This window comes from Sceloporus undulatus, chromosome 2 (genome assembly GCF_019175285.1).
Source record: "Sceloporus undulatus isolate JIND9_A2432 ecotype Alabama chromosome 2, SceUnd_v1.1, whole genome shotgun sequence".
Lineage (NCBI taxonomy): Eukaryota > Metazoa > Chordata > Lepidosauria > Squamata > Phrynosomatidae > Sceloporus > Sceloporus undulatus.
This window is the reverse complement of record NC_056523.1, coordinates 85,606,323-85,625,312: the sequence shown is the minus strand read 5'-3', so window position 1 is coordinate 85,625,312 and position 18,990 is coordinate 85,606,323. Positions and strand designations below refer to the sequence as shown.

Here is an 18,990-nt window from a genome sequence, read left to right as displayed (position 1 = left end):
GGACTTGCCATCAGTGGATTTCAGCATCCACGGACATCAAGCCCATGAAAGAGCAGCAGAGGAGGAGCAGGAAGAGGGGGCTGTCACACTTATATGAAGTGTAGTATAATATCTGCAGAACTCATCTTCACTTACATTGTTCTAAAGGATTGGTTACAGTCTTTTCCATTTCCCCCCAGAACCCTACAAGTGCAGGAAAGTCTAATAACTACTAGCCTTCTACAGTCACCTGTGAATAACAGGAAGGTTAATATGTCAAACAGAAAAACTAGGATACTTGCAGTGACATCTTATTAGTCCATTCCCAAGATGGGGTCTCCTTAGCATCGTTTCTAAGAATTCATATCCCCTTGAGAGCTTTTTCTCTCTTTTTATCAAAAACTGTAGCTGAATATCCAAACAAGGTGTTTTTGCCTATAGGCAGAAGAAGGAAATTAATTATAGTTTGGGGAGATCTGTGATTTTATTCTAAAACAGAATGTAATTGATTTGTTTTTCATTATTTCAGTGTCTTTAATCATTCATGCAAGGAATTAGGTTAATTTTCAGAATTCCAGAAAATATCTTGGTCTATTTTTGCGTATAAATTCCCTATCTGTTTACATTGCTGGAACTATAGATAGCCGCTGCATATCAACCCCAAGCAAGTCTAATCTGCTATCTCTTATGTCAGTAAGTTCATGGTAGTTGTAAAAACTATCTGATCAATGGAAGCTGAAAATAGTTAAATGCAGTGGGAGCCTCCTGTAGTTCAAAAAGCAAAATAGGACTATTTTGAAAGAAAAGCTAGGATCCAAGGTATTTCTATTCATAGAAGCAGAGAGGCTTCTGTGGGAATGAGAGAGGTTCATTGCCCCCCCCCCCAAAAAAAACTGCAGTGTCACTCTGCCACCATTACATGCTCCAGAGCACTAGAAATCCCTCCAGAGAAGACCAGGTGGAACAGAGAGGGAGGGAGGGAGATATAGCCCATTGAGAGTTGTTGTTTTTTGTTTGTTTGTTTTTGCCATGCACTGTCCTGTTTATGCAGTTTATATCATTGCATAGAGGGTTTGGTGGTTGTTTGCCATGTTTGTTGAGTCTTGGGCAAGCTGCTCTTGGGGGGGACTCCCCCCCTCACTGCCCCCTCTTCCCTATCCATACTCTCCCCCACACAGCCACTGCTCTCTACTCTGTGAAGGGGAGGACAGAAGCCAAATGTATGACCTTAGTAAATCAGAAACAGTAGGTATGGGGTAAACATGTCCCTTTATTTTAACAAAATGTGACCAATTCACATTCTCCTCCGATGTTTCCTCAAGATTACTAGGTATTGAAAAGTTTTCTTCTTTTAAAAGATTTAAAAATGGAGAAAAGAGATTCCTAAGAAGAATAGAATTTAAGGAAAACTATGCTGGTTCACCCCAAAGGCCTATTTAACCCAGTACTCTCTTCCCACAACCAGAGGCTTCTTGGACATGTGAGCACAACAGTGTTCTCCTACTCAAATCCCTAGCAAGTGCCATATTCCCTTTGGTAGTAAAAGCAATTTATAGCTTTATTTTATGCACATACCATATCTCTAATCTTCAACAACTATAATCTTTAACTCTGTTCAAGTGTGTGTGTAATCCTAGGAGCACAATAATCTCTTGAGTTTTGAGAGCTACAGGATTATAAAACAAGTTTGCTTTTCTTTGATCCTATAAATAGTATAGGGGAACTATTATCCTTTTTGTTCATATTAAGTCAGCAAGGTACTTGTACCCAAAATATCTTTCTCTGGGAAATAAAACAGAAACTTTAGTATGAGGACAACTTCCTGTTGAAGTTGTCCAGGTGTTTATGGATTTCAATTGCTTCCCTGTACATTGTGACCTGATAGTTGTTCGCATGGTCCAGAATTTCAGTGTTTTCAAACAGCATTTTATGCCCAGAATGGTTTATAATATGTTCTGCTACTGCTGATTTTTCTGACTGACTCAGTTTGCAGTGTCTCTCGTGTTCTTTGATTTATGTTTGGATGCTGTGTTTGGTGGTCCCTATGTAGACTTGTCTGCAGCTGCACGGTACCTGATAAACTCCTGTGGCTGTTTGTAGAGGAACTTCAACAGGAAAAAAGAAACCCTTAAAGTAAATAAAGTCTGGCTACCAGTCTTGAAAAACACCAAAATCAGGATCCAGCAAATGCAACTGAAAACCACCCAGGGTGAGGAGGGCCTTCCAGCAGACAATGAATCATTAATTAAATAGACACCCTGAGGCCCTGCCATTCAACAACAGAGCAATGCCCAGCTTAACATGTAAATCGCTTCCTCTCAATCAACAGTACATATACCCCACTCTCTTCCATGTCAGCTTTCTCTGAAGATTCCAGCCACAGCTGCTGGCAAAACGTCAGGAATAAACTCTTCTAGAACACAGCCTCATAGCCTGAAAAATTCACAAAAACTGTGGATGCCAGCGATTAAACTTTGACTTCACAAAAAGGGTACTTTTCACATTAAACATCCCAAAGATGTAGACAGGTGAGAAGTACCACACGTGCTACAGTTCCTTGTTCATTATAAAGCCAGGAGATGGGGATAAGGGGCAGAGTCTTTCAAAGTGGATAAAAGAATACCTATGTAAAGTAAAGAAGTGTGCCAGCATAAATAGAATCACAGAATCGTAGAGTTGGAAGAGACCACTAGGGCCATCCAGTCCAACCCCCTGCCATGCAGGAAATAACAATCAAAGTATCCCTGACAGGTGGCCATCCAGCCTCTGTTTAAAGACCTCTAAGGAGGGAGACTTCACTACACTCTGAGGAAGTGTGTTCCACTGTCAAACAGCCCTTACTGTCAAGACGTTCCTCCTAATGTTGAGCTGGAATCTCTTTTCCTGTAGCTTGCACCCATTGTTCCAGATCCTGTTCTCTGGGGCAGCAGAAAACAAGCTTGCTCCCTCCTCAATATGACATCCCTTCACATATTTAAACAGGGCTATCATATCACCTCTTAACTTTCTCTTTTCCAGGCTAAACATACCCAGCTCCCTATGGCGTTCCTCATAAGGCATGATTTCTTGACCCTTCACCATTTTAGTCGCACTCCTTTGGACACGCTCCAGTTTCTCCACATCCTTCTTTAATTGTGGTGCCCAAAACTGGACACAGTATTCCAGATGGGGTCATAAAAGAAGCTGTTGTAAAATCCTTTCTTTGAACTTTTTTTGTCACTTCCAATGTACTGGATAACTACCAACCAGTTTCTAATATCCCATTTCTGGGCATGGTACTGGAGCATATGGTGGCCTCCCAGCACAAGGGGATGCTGAAGATATTCTTTTTCTAGACCCATTATAATCTGATTTCAGACCTTATTATGAGATGGATATGACTTTTGTTACCTTGATGGATGACCTGTGGTGGTAGCTGGACAAGGAGAGTGTGTCCCTGATGGTTCTGCTAGATGTCTTGGCAACATTCAGTACCATCACTCATGGTACTGATGGCACTTGACATCACTGATCTTTGTTGTCTCCATTCCTTTCTGACCTGAAGGTGATGTTGAATGGCCTGATTTCTTGGCCATTGTCTTGTGTAATCAAGGTTTCATTCTGTATGTTCCATTCTGTCCTCTGTATGAAACCATTGGAAAGTGTCATCTGGACTTTGTAGTTCTAATGCTGTCAGTATTTTGATGGCACACAACTCTGCTTCTCCTTTTCATTTAACCCAAGGAAGCTGTTTCATTTCTAAACCAGTGTCTGCCAGCAGTAAAGGACTGGATGAGTGAGAACAAATTGAATCTTTATCAAGACAAGAGAGAGGTTCTCCTGGTCAGCTCAAAAGGAGATCAGAGAATAGGAATTCAGCCTGTACTGGATGGAGGCTGAATCTCCCCCTGAAGATTCAAATAATAAATTTGGGGGAAAGACTGCATTCCATCTTGATTGTTGTTTCTTAGGTTACAGTGATGTCCAGGCATGTATTTGCATTTAATACATTTAAAACTACTATACCAACTGCATTCATTTCTGCATATATTTAACATATGCATTAGTTACATCCTGTATTGTTCCCCTGCAAAGCTGCCTTTAAGGAATGCTTAGAAACTTCAACTGGTCCAAAGAGCTGCAGTAGACTTTAACCAGTGCTGATTGTAATGAGCACCCAACTTGCTTGTTACACCACCACCACTGGCTACCAATCTGCTTCTAGGCACAATTCAAAGTGCTTGTTGTATAAAGCCCTGTGAGGCTCAGATCCAAGCTTTCAGAATGACAGTATTCTCCCATATGAGCCTATCTGGGTGCTGGAATTTTCAGAGGAGGCATACAGGAGCGGACCTTCACAGTAGTACTTCCAGACTCGGGAGCAAGTAGCCTAGTTTCAGACATCCTTGCTGTCTTTTTGTCAGAAGACAAAACATTTCCCCCCCAAAAGGCATTTGAAAATTGACTACAATAAGAGATCTTTAAAATATCTGCTTTGTAATGTATTTATATAAGGGTGTGTGTACAGGTGTAATTCCTGCCATGTAATGTATATTTTAAATGACTTAAATTTTATACAGTAAATACTTTAACCACATTTCAACTATTTTTGTATTATTTTATCTACAAATGTGGTGGAAATAGCAATGCCATTCTAATTCACATTTGCTGAACTGTGTGAAGAAAACAGATTATGACTCTGGCTACACCTGAAATATACTTAAGATTCATAGATGCAAAATGGCCTTCCTTGCCTTCAAGAAATATTAGAAATCACATGTTAGAGTTCAGAATCCTCAATATCATATTCAAACTAACAAATTTTGCTTCCACACTAGCTCCTTTCTCAGGAATTGCCATCTTTGTTTATCCCCTTTTCACAAGGAATCACCATTAAACCACATTAAAACATAGTATATTGCAGTATTTTCCTCCCATATTTTTTCCAGACATGATTTGTGGTGACATACCCAGTGCGGATAGGCAAAATACTGTTAGGGATTTCAGGGAAAATGTTCTTTAAATCAAAATCTTCCATTCAGCCCCCTTTACCCTGATTATCATTTGCATAGTCAGCATGGCGGAGGAGAAATACAGCTGAACGTCTTCTTATTTAGTCAGCTTTTGTCCCCCATTCAGTGTGTGGCGGGGGGGGGGGTATTCCATTATTGAGTTTCTATCTATTCCCTCTTTTCTTTCTATTATGATGAAACTGTACTGTTTTGTAGAATTCTTTCAAAGTAACGATTTTTTCAAAAAAAGAAAAGGAAATGGATGTATGGCAGGCGAGTGAGTTGAAGCTGAAGCAAGGGAAGAGGTCCCAAGAACACCATTCAAAGGCAGGGCTAAATGACAGGAAATAAGGTATCAAAAGGTGGTGGTTTGGTGATTTCAAAAAGGCTGTAGAGGACAAAGGTGCTTCATTTGCCAGTTGGAAGGCAAGTGGCTTGATGTAATGTGGAAAACTTTTGAGGAGAACATGATAAGAGAGAGGAAGAAAAGAGAAAAAATAAATGACTTGCGTAACAAAGCTTGGAATGCTGATATTAAAAAGTAATTTATTTCCTTACCCATTGGAGGAACATATAGTCAATGTATTATCAGTAGAAGGGTTCCCTTGAGTCACAGCCTTTTAATTGCTTGTTATGTTGCCACAGGTGGGCTATTGCTGGTTATTTTAAGTGGTGGGGCAGTGGGGCTATTGCTCCACCTTTTACATAAAACAAGTAACTCTTTACTTGTTTTACATTCTTTACACTACACCCTTTACTTTACATTCTTTACACAATAATAATAATAAATAATAAAATAGTTATTTATATCTCGCCTCTTCCATTTTAGGGATCGAGGCGGGTAACAACAAAGTTGGTACAATACACAACAATAAAAAAAACAAACCCCACAAGACCCCAGCCCAACCTTCCCTCCCCAGTATAAAATTAAACAATAAAACATGGTTAAAATATACATAACAATACATCAAAATTAATAAACAATCCATGAATGAGAAAAGTAATAAGAGGAGGATGATTCAATTGGTTCTGGACATTGTCAATCAGGGAAGGCCTGCCAGAAGAGAAAGTTTCTTTCTGCAGGTCTACTTAAAAGAAGTTCCTTTACCAGCTCCTTTCGTTCTCAACACAAAGCATCCCTCCATGGGAAATGTGGTTATACGGCATTCCATGCTTCCTGTGGCCCAATGCTTCATATTGCTCTCTAGAGCCATGCCAAGTGGGGATATGTTAACAGATATGCAAGTGTTTCTTAGCTATATTCATGTCCTATCTTTCATCCAGTGAGCCCAAAGCTTCATACATTTCTCTCCTATTTTCTACCTTATCTGCACAACAATGCAGAGGTAGATGTGGATGAGATTGAATGACCCAAAATCCCTAATGAGTTTCATGTTTCAGCTTCAAGTTCCCCAGCTTCAGTGTAACACCTTACCACTACACCATACCACTAACCACTATACCATGGACTAAATAGTATACTGCCACTATTGCACATGCAGGCTCTTATTAGAGATAGATGTCACAGAGTGCCTTAAGATGATGAGCTTTGGGCATTAGCTGCTTAACAAGAACTTGGAAAGTGCATTGCTAAAGTTGCTGTAATGTTGTTAGCTCTAGATTTACTTTATCTTCTGCATCCTAATTGTTCTGCCAGTTAGAAATGTCACTTGGCATTATGCAGTTCCTTGGTTTCTTCAATAATAACTTTGCCTTTGCATCCGTACCTCCCATTTAGGGATGTTAGGGATGATGGGAGTTGCAGCTCTTCTTCTGGCTTTCACTCTCACCACCCTGGTCAGCGGAAGAACAACCAGTTTGACCAGTAGCTCTGAGTATTGGCTGAAGATGTCTTCCAATCTTCTCTGCAGTCTGCTGGTTCTTGTTCAGCTCTCAAGACACCAGTCAACACAGTAGTCTTCTTATATAAAAGATCTACTTTTATTCTAATATATACACTATGCACAAAACAATTCACTACTCACAAAACTCACTCTACTATACTCCTCAATACCCACACTACTATACTCAATACCCACAAAAAGTATTGTCATACATTATTGCTTATATAGACATTTGTCTCTCTATTCATTATACAGTTGCCACCTCCTGGGCGTGTACATACATTATGATTGACATACCATACTTGGCTCAATCTAGCCCTCACATTGCATCATACATTACTGTCCACTCAATGACTCTCAGGTGATATCAATTTGCATCTTTTCACTTTGTCATTGCCTCATATGTCCTTGGCTTTCAGGACCTTCTAATTACATTACTTACAACACCTGTGTGACAATTCAATAACTTTTGCTGTGTCATGTTACTTTCAAATACATTCATATACATATTATATTTCTTGTGACTATATATCCCATGTGGCTTTTTCCTGACAATACATATATACTGTACATAATGGTGCTAATTGCATCTTTGAATAGACCAGAATGTCCAGTTTAACAAGCTAACATGTTTTTCAAATATTAAATTGTAATGCAGGTACATTTGGCTTGCCAAGTTGGGTTTACATTATTGAAAAGAAACTATGGGATGGGTGATGTTATAAAAATATTAATTTAGATTCTGGCAAACAGTTCTTCATCATTTAAACAAACAAAAATTATTTCTCTATTCTTCAGAACAGAGTTCTGGGATCCTGTCATTCTGTGAACAAACAGGATTGCTGAAGAGCTGTTTGTTTTTGGAGAACTGGAACTATTCCTGTTCAAAATAAAATGCTGAATTTATTATGCAGAGAGAGAGAGAGAGAGAGAGAGAGAAGCATGGTGCTTAGATTTTTAGGTGCACATCACTGCATGCTGTCCATTTTGAAAACATTCTTGCAAAACAGATTCTTTTTATGTGTTCTGAATGAAAACTCTACATAAATGAAGGGACAATATCAATATAGATGTTGAAAGCTGGCCATGTTACAAGTAATGGTTTTATGTTAACATTAAATGTCACCATATCATCTTTCTCTTTCTCACGTCCCTCTCACCTAGATGACAAGGTAAAGGGCATCTTTCACCTGAATAAATTGCTTACCAGGGGGCATTTCAGATCACTTGAAACATTTTTCTCCACAAAGATAAAGCAAAAGGATGATTGCATTGTATTCTGCTTCCCAGTGTTTTTTTTAATGGCATTCTTTTCCAAGAAATAAATTTCTGACAGCCTAGTGTTTATGAAATTATACTTACTGGGGGATCTTTTTCTGTTTTTCAGGATGGAATGGGCAACCTAAGAATCACAGAAAAAGGCATAAAGCTAGAAGGAGATTCAGAATTCTTGAAACCTCTCTACGCCAAAGAAATCCGGTCCAGTACAGTAAGTTACCCAGAATGCTATTTCTTTCTTTCAGTTACTGAAAACATGTCACTACTAGCACAATCAGTTTCTACTATAATTGTATATTAGGTAGGCTGCTCTACAGGAGGATAATTACTGGCTCTGGCTGTATTTCTATGTGGAGAAAAGAGGAATTAGCATCGCTGTAGATGAATGGATAAGAAGCTTCCAGAGCTTCTGTTTTGGTTGTTGTTTTTTATGCCTTCTTTGATCAGAAAACAGGCCCTACTAGTCCAGTAGCACTCTGATTTCATCAAGGACAGTGATATGCTGTAGTAAACACTCATAGTATTCAATTGCCTACCAGCTTTTGTTTGGTGTCTGTGCCCTTACCAGCTTCCATTGCAGCCTGGGACGGTGAATATGTTAAGAGTAATACTGTTTAGTACTTCTAGTCTGATATGTGTATAATAGTGGCTTTAAAATGTGAAGATTGCCTGTTACTGTATTGTTTCACTTTCTTTGGCAGATTGGCCTGAGAAACAGTGTATTGCTTTCCATATGTATATGTGAGAAATTGTTGCTTTAACCTTGCTAGATCACTGACAAAGACCATTTCACAGTTTCAATACATTTGGAGTTGTCCTATATTGGGGATTTCACATTTATCTGCTCTCAAAATATATTGAACTGCTCATTTTTTTAATTTTTGTGGCTATACAGTTTCTTATATGAATCATAAAGTGTGGGAAATTCATTATTTATATGTATATCATCCAGCTTGACAGGTGTCTTGATAGATCTTCACATCTTGGAGTATCTACTACAAGTTTTAAGTTGTATGGAAGCTGTCCAAAGTTCAGTACCTTGGACACCTCCTTGAAAGTTTAAACTAACCTGCATTGCAGAAATAAAGCAGTTTGACACTGTTTTAATGGACAGGGCTCCACGCTATGAAATCCTGGGATTTGCAGTGTGTTGTGGCATCAGAGGTCTTTGATAGATAGGGCTAAATATCTCACAAAACTACAAATCCCAAAATTCCAAAGTATTGAACCATTGTAGTTAAAGTGGTGTCAAACTACATCATTTCTACACTGCAGATAAGACCTAAATCTCCATTTAGAATCTGTCACTGCCCAAAGACATGGAAGCCACCAGCCACCGCAGGAGTATCCAAATGAACAAGTGCCTCTCCAGCCTCTGATTCTTCTAAGCAGGAAAGACTAAGAAATGCCTTCCTTGGGATGGAGATGCCAAAAGGGACTCCACTCTTAGTATGCTAGCTGTCATATTCTGACTGCTGTACGTGCAAAAGAGGCTAACAGGAGCATTCCTTGGTGGGAAGCAGAAGGGAAAAACCTGGCAACTAAGATTTTTGGCTAAGCCTTGTGGATTTCTTTTTGGGGTTGGTGGAATTCAAAGTAGCAATGAAACCTAGCCCATTCTGAACTGTAATTTACTGAATGAATGATGAATGAAAGGAAATGTAGCTGATAAGCATTATTAGACATGGACCACTGCAGAACTCTCTTTTTCATTTCCCCTTTTACACTTACTATAACTACAGAGTTCAACTCTTTCAATGTGAAGTGTTGATTCCAAAAAGATACAACTCAGAATAATTTTAAGTGCTCATCTCCCATAAGAATATGTGACTGTTGTAGAAGAACAAGTAAATTAGAGTTAGACAAGGGGTCATACTTATAATTCCAGGCCATCTTCCTTTGTAAGTGTATGATCATCTTACATTGTGAATTTTTAAAATAATGTGCTACTTTAAAATGATTGTTGAATTTGGATGCTATAGTATTTGGAGGATGTTAGAAAGAAAGACTCTACTCCTAAACAATTGAGTGTCATCAATTTAATCTTCTCTTCTCAGTATTTCACTACTATGGGGCTGAGCTGGTGGGCCAGGAAAGCACAGGCCAAACCCAACAGAGAATGGGTAAAAATGACTACAATTGGCATCTTTTCATATAACTGATTTTTTTCCTCCTTTAATTCAAATTAATCATAAAAACATCCATCTCCCTCCCTCCCTCCCTCCCTCCCTCTCTCTCTCTCTCTTTCTCACTGTGAGGAAGAGAGCGGGAGAGAGACAGATTTCTATTGATAGTGTACAGAATGGATTATAGTCCGTATTTCATTTTACTCCCAGAAATATTTATTTTACTCATACATTAACATCCATTTTGATCTGATAACAATTATCTGACTATCTTTAACTTCCTTTATATTTCATTTGGCTTACAAGAATTAAGTTCTGTAGACTGTTCAATGCAACATCCAATAAAAACTTGGATTTCATTACTGTATTGGAGGTTATAACCTTTGCTTGCAGATTAATCTGAGCACAAACAAACACTTTTGAAGAAGAGTTAATGAGGAAATCTTCACATCTATACATGCTTTCTTAAGGGAATTTGTGAAGACCTTTTTCATGTAACACTTCGTTCACTGTGAAGTAGTCAATAGAAGTGAAAATTTATTTTGACATTTGTGTAAGCTGATCATTGCTAAATTGTATGTTCATTTTTATTACAATGGAAAATTTACTTTTTTTCTAAATTATAACTAATATTTAGGCTATTAAAATATTGGGTTTGCTTCTTTTTGATGGAAGAGATTACTGTGAAAACAGCATGCATGGTATGAATGGGCTGTCTTGCTCCTTCAATGCTCCTGAAGCCATTAGAATACTGCAGCTGACATCATGAGGAAAAGATTCCAAACAGATAAATTCTAATAGAATTCAAAGCTATAGATGTGTTAGTCTGTAGAATCAGTATGTAGAGAGATCTTGTAGCACCTTTGAGACTAACTAAAGAAAGAAGTTGACATGTGTCTGTCCCTGGCTTACCAATCCACCAAATGCATCTGAGGAAGTAGATTTAAGTCTACAAAAGCTCATGCTGCCAACATCTTTCTTTAGTTAGTCTCAAAGGTGTTACAAGATCTTCCTACATACAGATAAATTCTAAGGTAGTGACAGGAATTCTGTGTCAGAGGAACTTCCACTTCGTTAGCCACCAGGGCAGAAATGTGAGCTTTTTCCCCCTCCTATAACCCACTTTCTTTATCTCTAGTGGGAAGCAATTTGCTGCACCAGACATCAGGAAGGCAATATTAGGGGACCAGAACGACCTAGAAGTCTCTGAATTCTTGCCTACTAAGGCAAACCAGAAAGTGCCCCATGTTCAGCCTCACCACTGGCCATGGGAGCAGACGAATCTGCTGAGATCTGAGAAGGACAAGATCTTTTCTGTGGCTGGCCTGCTCTTGGTAGAAATGAAGTCTACCACACATTAGTTCATTAGTAGGCCTCTCAGAAAACATAAGACTACTCACTAAATGAATAAAGACAACCATTCTGTGAATTTATAATGTTGTTTGGGATTTAATGTGACCCCCCATTAAAGCAGCTCTACTCAAAGCAGTGGTACAGGGAGGGGTGCCAGTGCACAAGCCATCAATTATTGGTCCCTGGAGAGTCTCCAGGAAAAGAAACAGATGTAGCCAATGAGCAGAATGGTGGTGCTGGTCTCTGGCACATTGGGCACAACAAACCTGGCTATTCCCCCACATCAGACAACTTGGAACTCTGCCATAAAGGAACACTTCATGACATTAGCAGGAAATAAATGTCTGGTGTAGAGCTCTAAAGGGCTCCCATTTCCCAAGAACAGCTTTCAGTAGGTGGAAGAGGCAAGGGACTGCATTATGTTGGCCGAGGTGAGGATGGAATACTTCCAGTTTGTTTGCAAGGAGCCCTTGAGTTCTCAGCCATTACAGTGATTTCTAGACAGAATCCTAGACAAGAAGTCAGCAAAAGAAAAGAAAATCCATGAGGATGTTTCTGTAGTGTTGCTTTCCCTCAAATCTGCAATCTGATTGGAAAGCCCTGTATATATACCCAGCAAACTCTGTGGCCTGTTATGTAAATGGAGCAGGAACTGTCTAGGTATCTATAAAGAAAGGGCATATTTTCTTCAGAGTTTGTTACATTAATATCCTTGAATAGGAGCATTATTTCAGTGTATCAAATTTATGTACCCATATGCAGATTGATGGCAAAAACCCCTACAATAATACAATACAGCAGGAGTGTGTTAATGTGATGGATACTGTAGGGCAACAGAGTATTAAACAAGCTAGAAAGTGGTATGCATTCTGCTGGCTTTGATGCTGCTTTGTCATATGGTAGGACTGCAGATGTTGATTATATTTATAATAGATGAAGCACAATAAAATATGGAATTAAGTTTAATTATGTCTTCATCTATTGTAATAAAGTTACACCATGAATTCAGAATTCACAAGGCCTTCTGTGTGAAAAAGAAAGGAAGGAAGGAAGGAAGGAAGGAAGGAAGGAAGGAAGGAAGGAAGAAAGGTGTATACTTTCTGACCTTGAGGAAAACTTGTCAGTATTCCATATGGCTACACTGGATTAATGCCCATTAGGGCACTCAAATAGACCCCAAGCTGACTTAAGTTTGGGTGCTGGGTGGGTAAGAGAATATAGGCATTAAATCGACTCTTGTACCCACTCAGATTAATAATTTGTGTGACTAGCTGTGTGTTAGGAACTGGTTCTGTTTAGCCTTATGGACAACTACATCGGATATCAGTGTTGTAGCAATCTGGGTGTTCAGAAAGCACCATTTCAAGTCTGCTTAATGACCATATTTAATAATTTGGGATGTGCATTGGGTTGGATCCAAGATCTGCCTTCTGGGTACAGAAGGAATTGGCTCATGGAATGCATCTGTGCTAGATTTGTAGGATTCTCTCTAAGCAGGTGTAGGATTTTTAGGGGATTGGGGAGGGAAGCAAAAGAAAAGTAGAGAAGCTATAGAAGTGGTGAATTTCATGTTAGGGATCATTAAGGAAACACAATCTGTATACCAGTTGTTAGGGAATATTAATGGGAGGTTGTTTTCACATTCAGGTCTTGATGGCATGTTTCACATGGTAGATGGTTGTGTGGACAGAATATTTGACACTCTCCTGTCCCATTTAAAAGCCTTGTCTGTCACAACACACTAAAAAGCAAAAGCTTCCTTAAATAAAAGAAAAAATGGAAGTCTTTACTTGCTGGTGCTGTTATTATGGGAAGAGGGAATTTTGCAGAAGAAAATTAAGAGAAATAGTCAAAACCTATTTTGAAAGTATTTAACTCTCATTTCACATAGGAGATAGGATTAAATGTGCCCACAGCTGCCCAATTGAATGACACTTTTAAAGAGAAGCCTTGAAATTCCCAGAAAGGAATCTCCAGAGCAAATGTTTCATATTAGTCAGAATAGATTCCTTTCAGTGATTTAGAAGGAAATGTATTGATTGTTATTTTTTGAAGCACAAATCCTTTACACACAAAGTTGCCACACACATCATCCATAAAACAGTTGTAATGCAGCTTTAGAGCTGGGGTTCTTGTGTTGGAAAAAGAGAAGAAAGTCCCTCACTGTATCATACCCTAAATCCATTTCTGTTACGATAAGCCTCACTTTTCTCCCTTAAATACTATGTTTTCCCAAGACAGTACTTGTGATATAGTCAGTTTATCTCTTTGTATGCAGTCTTACATGTGTCTACTCAACAGGACTTATTCCCAGACTATATGTATATTAAGAACTGTATAATTCTTATCCAGTTTGACAGCTGTATGGAAGAGTTAGGCAACAGTTAAAAAAAATGCTGAGAAGTGGAGGGCAGCTAGCCATATGAGTCTGTTGCAGTAAAAACAACAGAGAATCCTTAAAGACACTTTAAAGACTGACAAGTTTTCTTTGGCATAGGTTGTGCATTGGAGCCTAGAAATCAGTTAAGAACCACAGTCAAACCTATCAGAGAAGACTGCCACATGGATTCTGCTTTTTGTATTTTGCATTCAGATGATGGCCACTCATAGAATTTAAAATTAGGAGATTTTCTTGAGATCAAAATCACTTTATAGACAGTTGGACATACTTGGCAGGGTATTGGGGTATTTCAAGCAATTTAATGACAATAAATTAGCACAGGAATAGCCAGAAGACTGCTGGCTTCACAATGATTGAATGCATTTTTAGCAGTGTTTTAAGGGGAAATGATAGATGCATCACATTCTCCAGAAGCAGGCAGAGTATCCAAAACTCCCAGCTGAACATATTGCACACTAAACATTCTTTTCCATACCACTTGCATGGAACATGAGCATCTTGCTGTCTTTAATTAAGAAGTTAACTGGACCATGAAGTATTGCTTGAGTAAATAGGAGTGATTTGTGCTTTGTCAAGAAGGTGCATTAGGCATCTTTGCATTTCTTGCCTGTATACATAAATTATGGAGATTATTAAAAACTGGAAGGGTCATCCATAAGCCCATCTGTAGCTCAGATTCTTTGCTGTTCTTAGTACATAACTGCCTTTCTAACTGTTGTAATTTATTGTGGACTATTGCATGAACCATCTGCTTACTGTTATGAACTGCATGAACAAAGTCTAACTGAAAGTTGCACACAACAGCACAATTGTTAATTTTATGTGATGGGAAATTGTGATAACACTTCTGTTGTCCTCAATATATATGCACTGGTAATGATGCTTAGAATTAAAAGAGCAACTTTATGGCCTGTCACTTTTGTTAAGCCTGTTTTCCTAAATTTTCTTATGTTTTAAAATATGCTGTGTCCAGATATTCCAACAACTGCTGGGAGAAACAGAGAGATTGTTATGCAAATATAGGAAGTTTCTGTTTTGATAACAGTGGCAATAAAGCAAAGTTATTAGTCTGGTTAGCTTCTGACTCCCTGAGAGGTTCCTGAGGTCTTTGGGAAACTCTTTAGCCCTTCCCTTATTCTATATCCCAAGAGTTGTGTGACAGTCTGGAATATACAAGATGTACAATTATTCAAGTATTACTACTGGGACAGAATTCCTGAATAAATCAGTATAAACTGTTTATTATTTGTGAAGAAGATAGATAGATAGATAGATAGATAGATAGATAGATAGATAGACAGACAGACAGACAGAGAGCTCTCTCTGATGTTACCCAGTTATAAATCTGCCAGGCTGAAGTCTTTAACCACCACTGCCCCAAAAGGATTGTCATATTATCATAATAATATGACCAAAAAGTCAATAACATAAACTTAGTGTGCTGACAGTTTAGTGACACAGTTCTGTGCATATTTGAAGTTCCAGTGGTGAATATTGCCATACCATCAGCACAAATGAATCTGGCATCATTCTAACCACTGCCATCCAGTGGATTTAAGTCAGGATTGCTTTGTTAATAAAAAGATAGAAATATCTCAGATAATAATAATAATAATAATAAAAATAATAAAATCTTTATTTATATCCCGCCCTTCCAAAAAGATCAGGGCGGCTTACAATAATGCAAGAGGTGCAATTGAATACAGAATTAAAAACATATAACAATCAATACAATACATAGTCTAAAAACAATAAAAGCCCCGTTAGCCCATCCTCATAGCCACGGAAGAGGAGGGAGGCCCACAGGATTTTAATCGGGGAATGCCTGCTTGAATAGGAAGGTTTTGAGGTCCTTCCTAAATTGGGCCAGGGTGGTAGATGAGCGGAGCTCTGTGGGCAGCGTGTTCCAAAGGGCTGGGGCAGCTGTGGAAAAGGCCCTTCTTGAGGTAGAAGCTAGCCTGGCCCCAGGCACCTTCAGCAATTGCTGCCCAGATGTTCTGAGGGTGCGAGGCGGATTGTACGGGGAGAGGCGGTCCTTTAGGTACCCTGGGCCCAAGCCATTTAGGGCTTTATAGGTAATAACCAACGCCTTATATTGAGCTCGGAAGCGAATGGGCAGCCAGTGAAGATCTTTAAGCACAGGTGTTATGTGGCTGGTCCTGGATACGCCAGTGACCAGCCGGGCTGCCATATTCTGTACCATTTGGAGCTTCCGAATTTGGTATAAGGGTTGCCCCATGTAGAGTACATTGCAGAAGTCCAATCTCGAAGTTACCAAAGCATGTACAACAGTTTCTAGGTCCCTCCGGTCCAGGTATGGGCGCAGCTGGCGAATCAGCCGAAGCTGGTAACAAGTGTTCTTGACCGTCGCATTCACCTGAGCGGTCAGATGAAGCGACGAGTCAAGAAGCACTCCCAGACTGCGCACGGAGTCCTTCACAGGGAGCGTGACCCCGTTCAGGACAGGTGGAACCACCGCCATTCCTGGACCGGGGGAGCCTATCACTAGTACCTCCGTTTTCTCTGGATTTAGTTTGAGTCGGTTTTTCCTCATCCAGCCCATTACTGACTCCAGACAGGCCACGAGAGGAGAGACGCCATCCCCAGTCACTGCATCAGTCGGAGACATAGAGAAAATAATTTGGGTGTCATCAGCGTACTGATAACCCCGCGCCCCATGTCTCCGGATGATCTCTCCCAGCGGTTTCATGTAAATGTTAAATAGCATGGGAGACAGAATGGCTCCTTGGGGGACCCCAGTTTTAAGGGCCCGCTCGCTGGAGCACACGTCTCCCAGCTGCACCATCTGGGACCTCCCAGAGAGGTAGGAACGGAACCACTGGAGCGCAGTGCCCCCGATTCCCACCTCAGCCAGGCGCCCCAGAAGGATACCATGGTCTATGGTATCGAAAGCCGCTGAGATGTCCAAGAGCACCAACAGGGACACGCTTCCCCCGTTGACGCTCAGACGGAGATCATCGACCAAGGCGACCATGGCCGTCTCAACCCCGTGACCCGCCCGGAAGCCAGTTTGAAATGGGTCCAGATAATCCGTTTCATCCAAGACCGTCTGAAGCTGGATCGCAACCGCCCTCTCGATCACCTTTCCCAAGAATGGTAGCAGCGAAACAGGCCGATAATTATTATGTACCAGGGGGTCGAGGGAGGGCTTCTTTAGGATCGGTTTTACAATGGCCAATTTAAGATCCGATGGAAATCGCCCATCCCTCAAGGAGGTGTTAATTATCCAGTGTAACAATGACATTACCACCGGTCCCCCCTGGGCCGCTAACCACGAGGGGCAGGGATCAAGAGAGCAGGTTGTTTTCCGAACACTTCCAAGGATCTTGTCCACATCCTCGGTACTCACCAACTCAAACTGATCCAGTGTAACATAGTCCGCGGAGGCTCTGGACACTTCTACCCTAGGCTCTGCCATAATATCGGCGTTCAGACCTTCGCTTATGCGAGAAGTTTTATCCACAAAAAAGTCATTAAACAGGTCGCAGCAGGCCTTAGAAGGTTCAAGGATCTGGTTCAGGGCAGGAGGGAGCTGTGTTAGCTCCCTGACCAACCTGAACAACTCTGCCGGACGTGACTCTGCGGACGCAATACGAGCACCATAGAACGAATTCTTTGTTGCTCGTATTGCCTCTCCATAGTCCTTTAACAGTCGGTCTAGGAGAGTCTTGTCGTCTAAGCAAAGGTGTTTCCGCCAACGGTACTCTAGCCGTCGCAGAACCCGCTTCCTCGCCCGGAGATCTTCCGTATACCAGGGCTTACGGTTGGAAGCGGGCCTGAGAGGACGCTTGGGAGCGATCCTGTGTATAGCCCCAGAAAGACCGGTATTCCAAATACCGGTAAGGGCGTCAACAGAGTCGCCGTCATCTCCAACCGTGAGCCCCTCTAAGGCTTCCTGGAACCTCTCAGGTTCCATCAGCCTTCGAGGGTGGACCATCCTAACTGGTCCACCACCCCCGGGGGGGATCTGGGTAGAAGCCTTGATTTTCACCTCTACCAGGAAATGATCCGTCCATGACAAGGGGGAAACATTAGCGATTTCCACCCACGGATTTTCCGCCTCCGAACAGAAGACCAAATCGAGAGTATTACCCGCACAGTGCGTAGGACCCTGTATCAGCTGGGACAGGCCCATGGCCGCCATGGTCTCCATGAATTCCCGAGCCGCACCGGGTGGAACATAGCTGGCCATGAGGGAGATGTTGAAGTCGCCCAGGACAAGAAGCCTGGGCGTCTCCAACATCAGCTCAGCGACCAGCTGTGTCAGCTCGTTAAGGGAGTCCGCTAATGCACGGGGTGGCCGATACACTAACAGAATCCCCAGACTGTCCCTAGCCTTTAGGGTCACGTAAATACACTGGATATAGGAGGTCTGTCGGATGTGGTTCCTGGTGAGGGACGCGGTGTTCCTGTGTACCAAGGCCACACACACCCCCCGCCCACCTAACCTGCGCTGGTCCTTCACCGAGAACCCAGCAGGCAGGGCCTGAGCCCACACAGCATCCCCTTCAGGCCCCAGCCAGGTCTCGGTAATGCAAGCCAGGTCACACTTAGAGTCCTCCAGGAGATCCTGGAGGATGTGGGCTTTGTTGTTAATAGACCTGGCATTGCACAGGAGCAGCGACAGGGTTTGTGGCGCGGTTGGAGAGACCCTCAGGTCCTTTAGGTTGGGAGGGGGACAGGAAGGCGGGATAGATATGATGCATCTATCTCGCCTTCCCCTGGAACGCAAGTCCCTTCTCCCACCGCCATACCTCCCCCTGCCCCACACAACCTCAATTGGAGCTCCGCCCTCCCAGATGACGTCCCCGGCCCAGGCATCCCCCGCATCCCTAACCTCCCCCCAACCCTCTATGGCAGCTAATGGAGCAGAGGGCAGCCACTACAGGCATCCTCATGCTCCCTGGCTAACCCAAGCCTCCCACGCCCTGATGGGAGCTGCGCAACTGCGCAGCTCCGCAACTGCGATGTTCCCCAAGTCCGTGGGCGGCACTCCT

At 41.4% G+C, this 18,990-nt stretch overlaps 1 protein-coding gene across 7 annotated transcripts in view; it reads left to right on the top strand.

The window, feature by feature from the left end:
- Nucleotides 1–18,990, top strand: part of SGCD (sarcoglycan delta) — a 719,570-nt gene that overhangs the window by 521,583 nt on the left and 178,997 nt on the right. For all 7 annotated transcript variants that reach the window (XM_042451267.1, XM_042451262.1, XM_042451266.1 and 4 more), the window contains one exon: nt 8,202–8,303. In XM_042451267.1, coding sequence (XP_042307201.1) covers nt 8,202–8,303 — 102 coding nt within the window. The remainder of the gene's footprint in view (nt 1–8,201; nt 8,304–18,990) is intronic.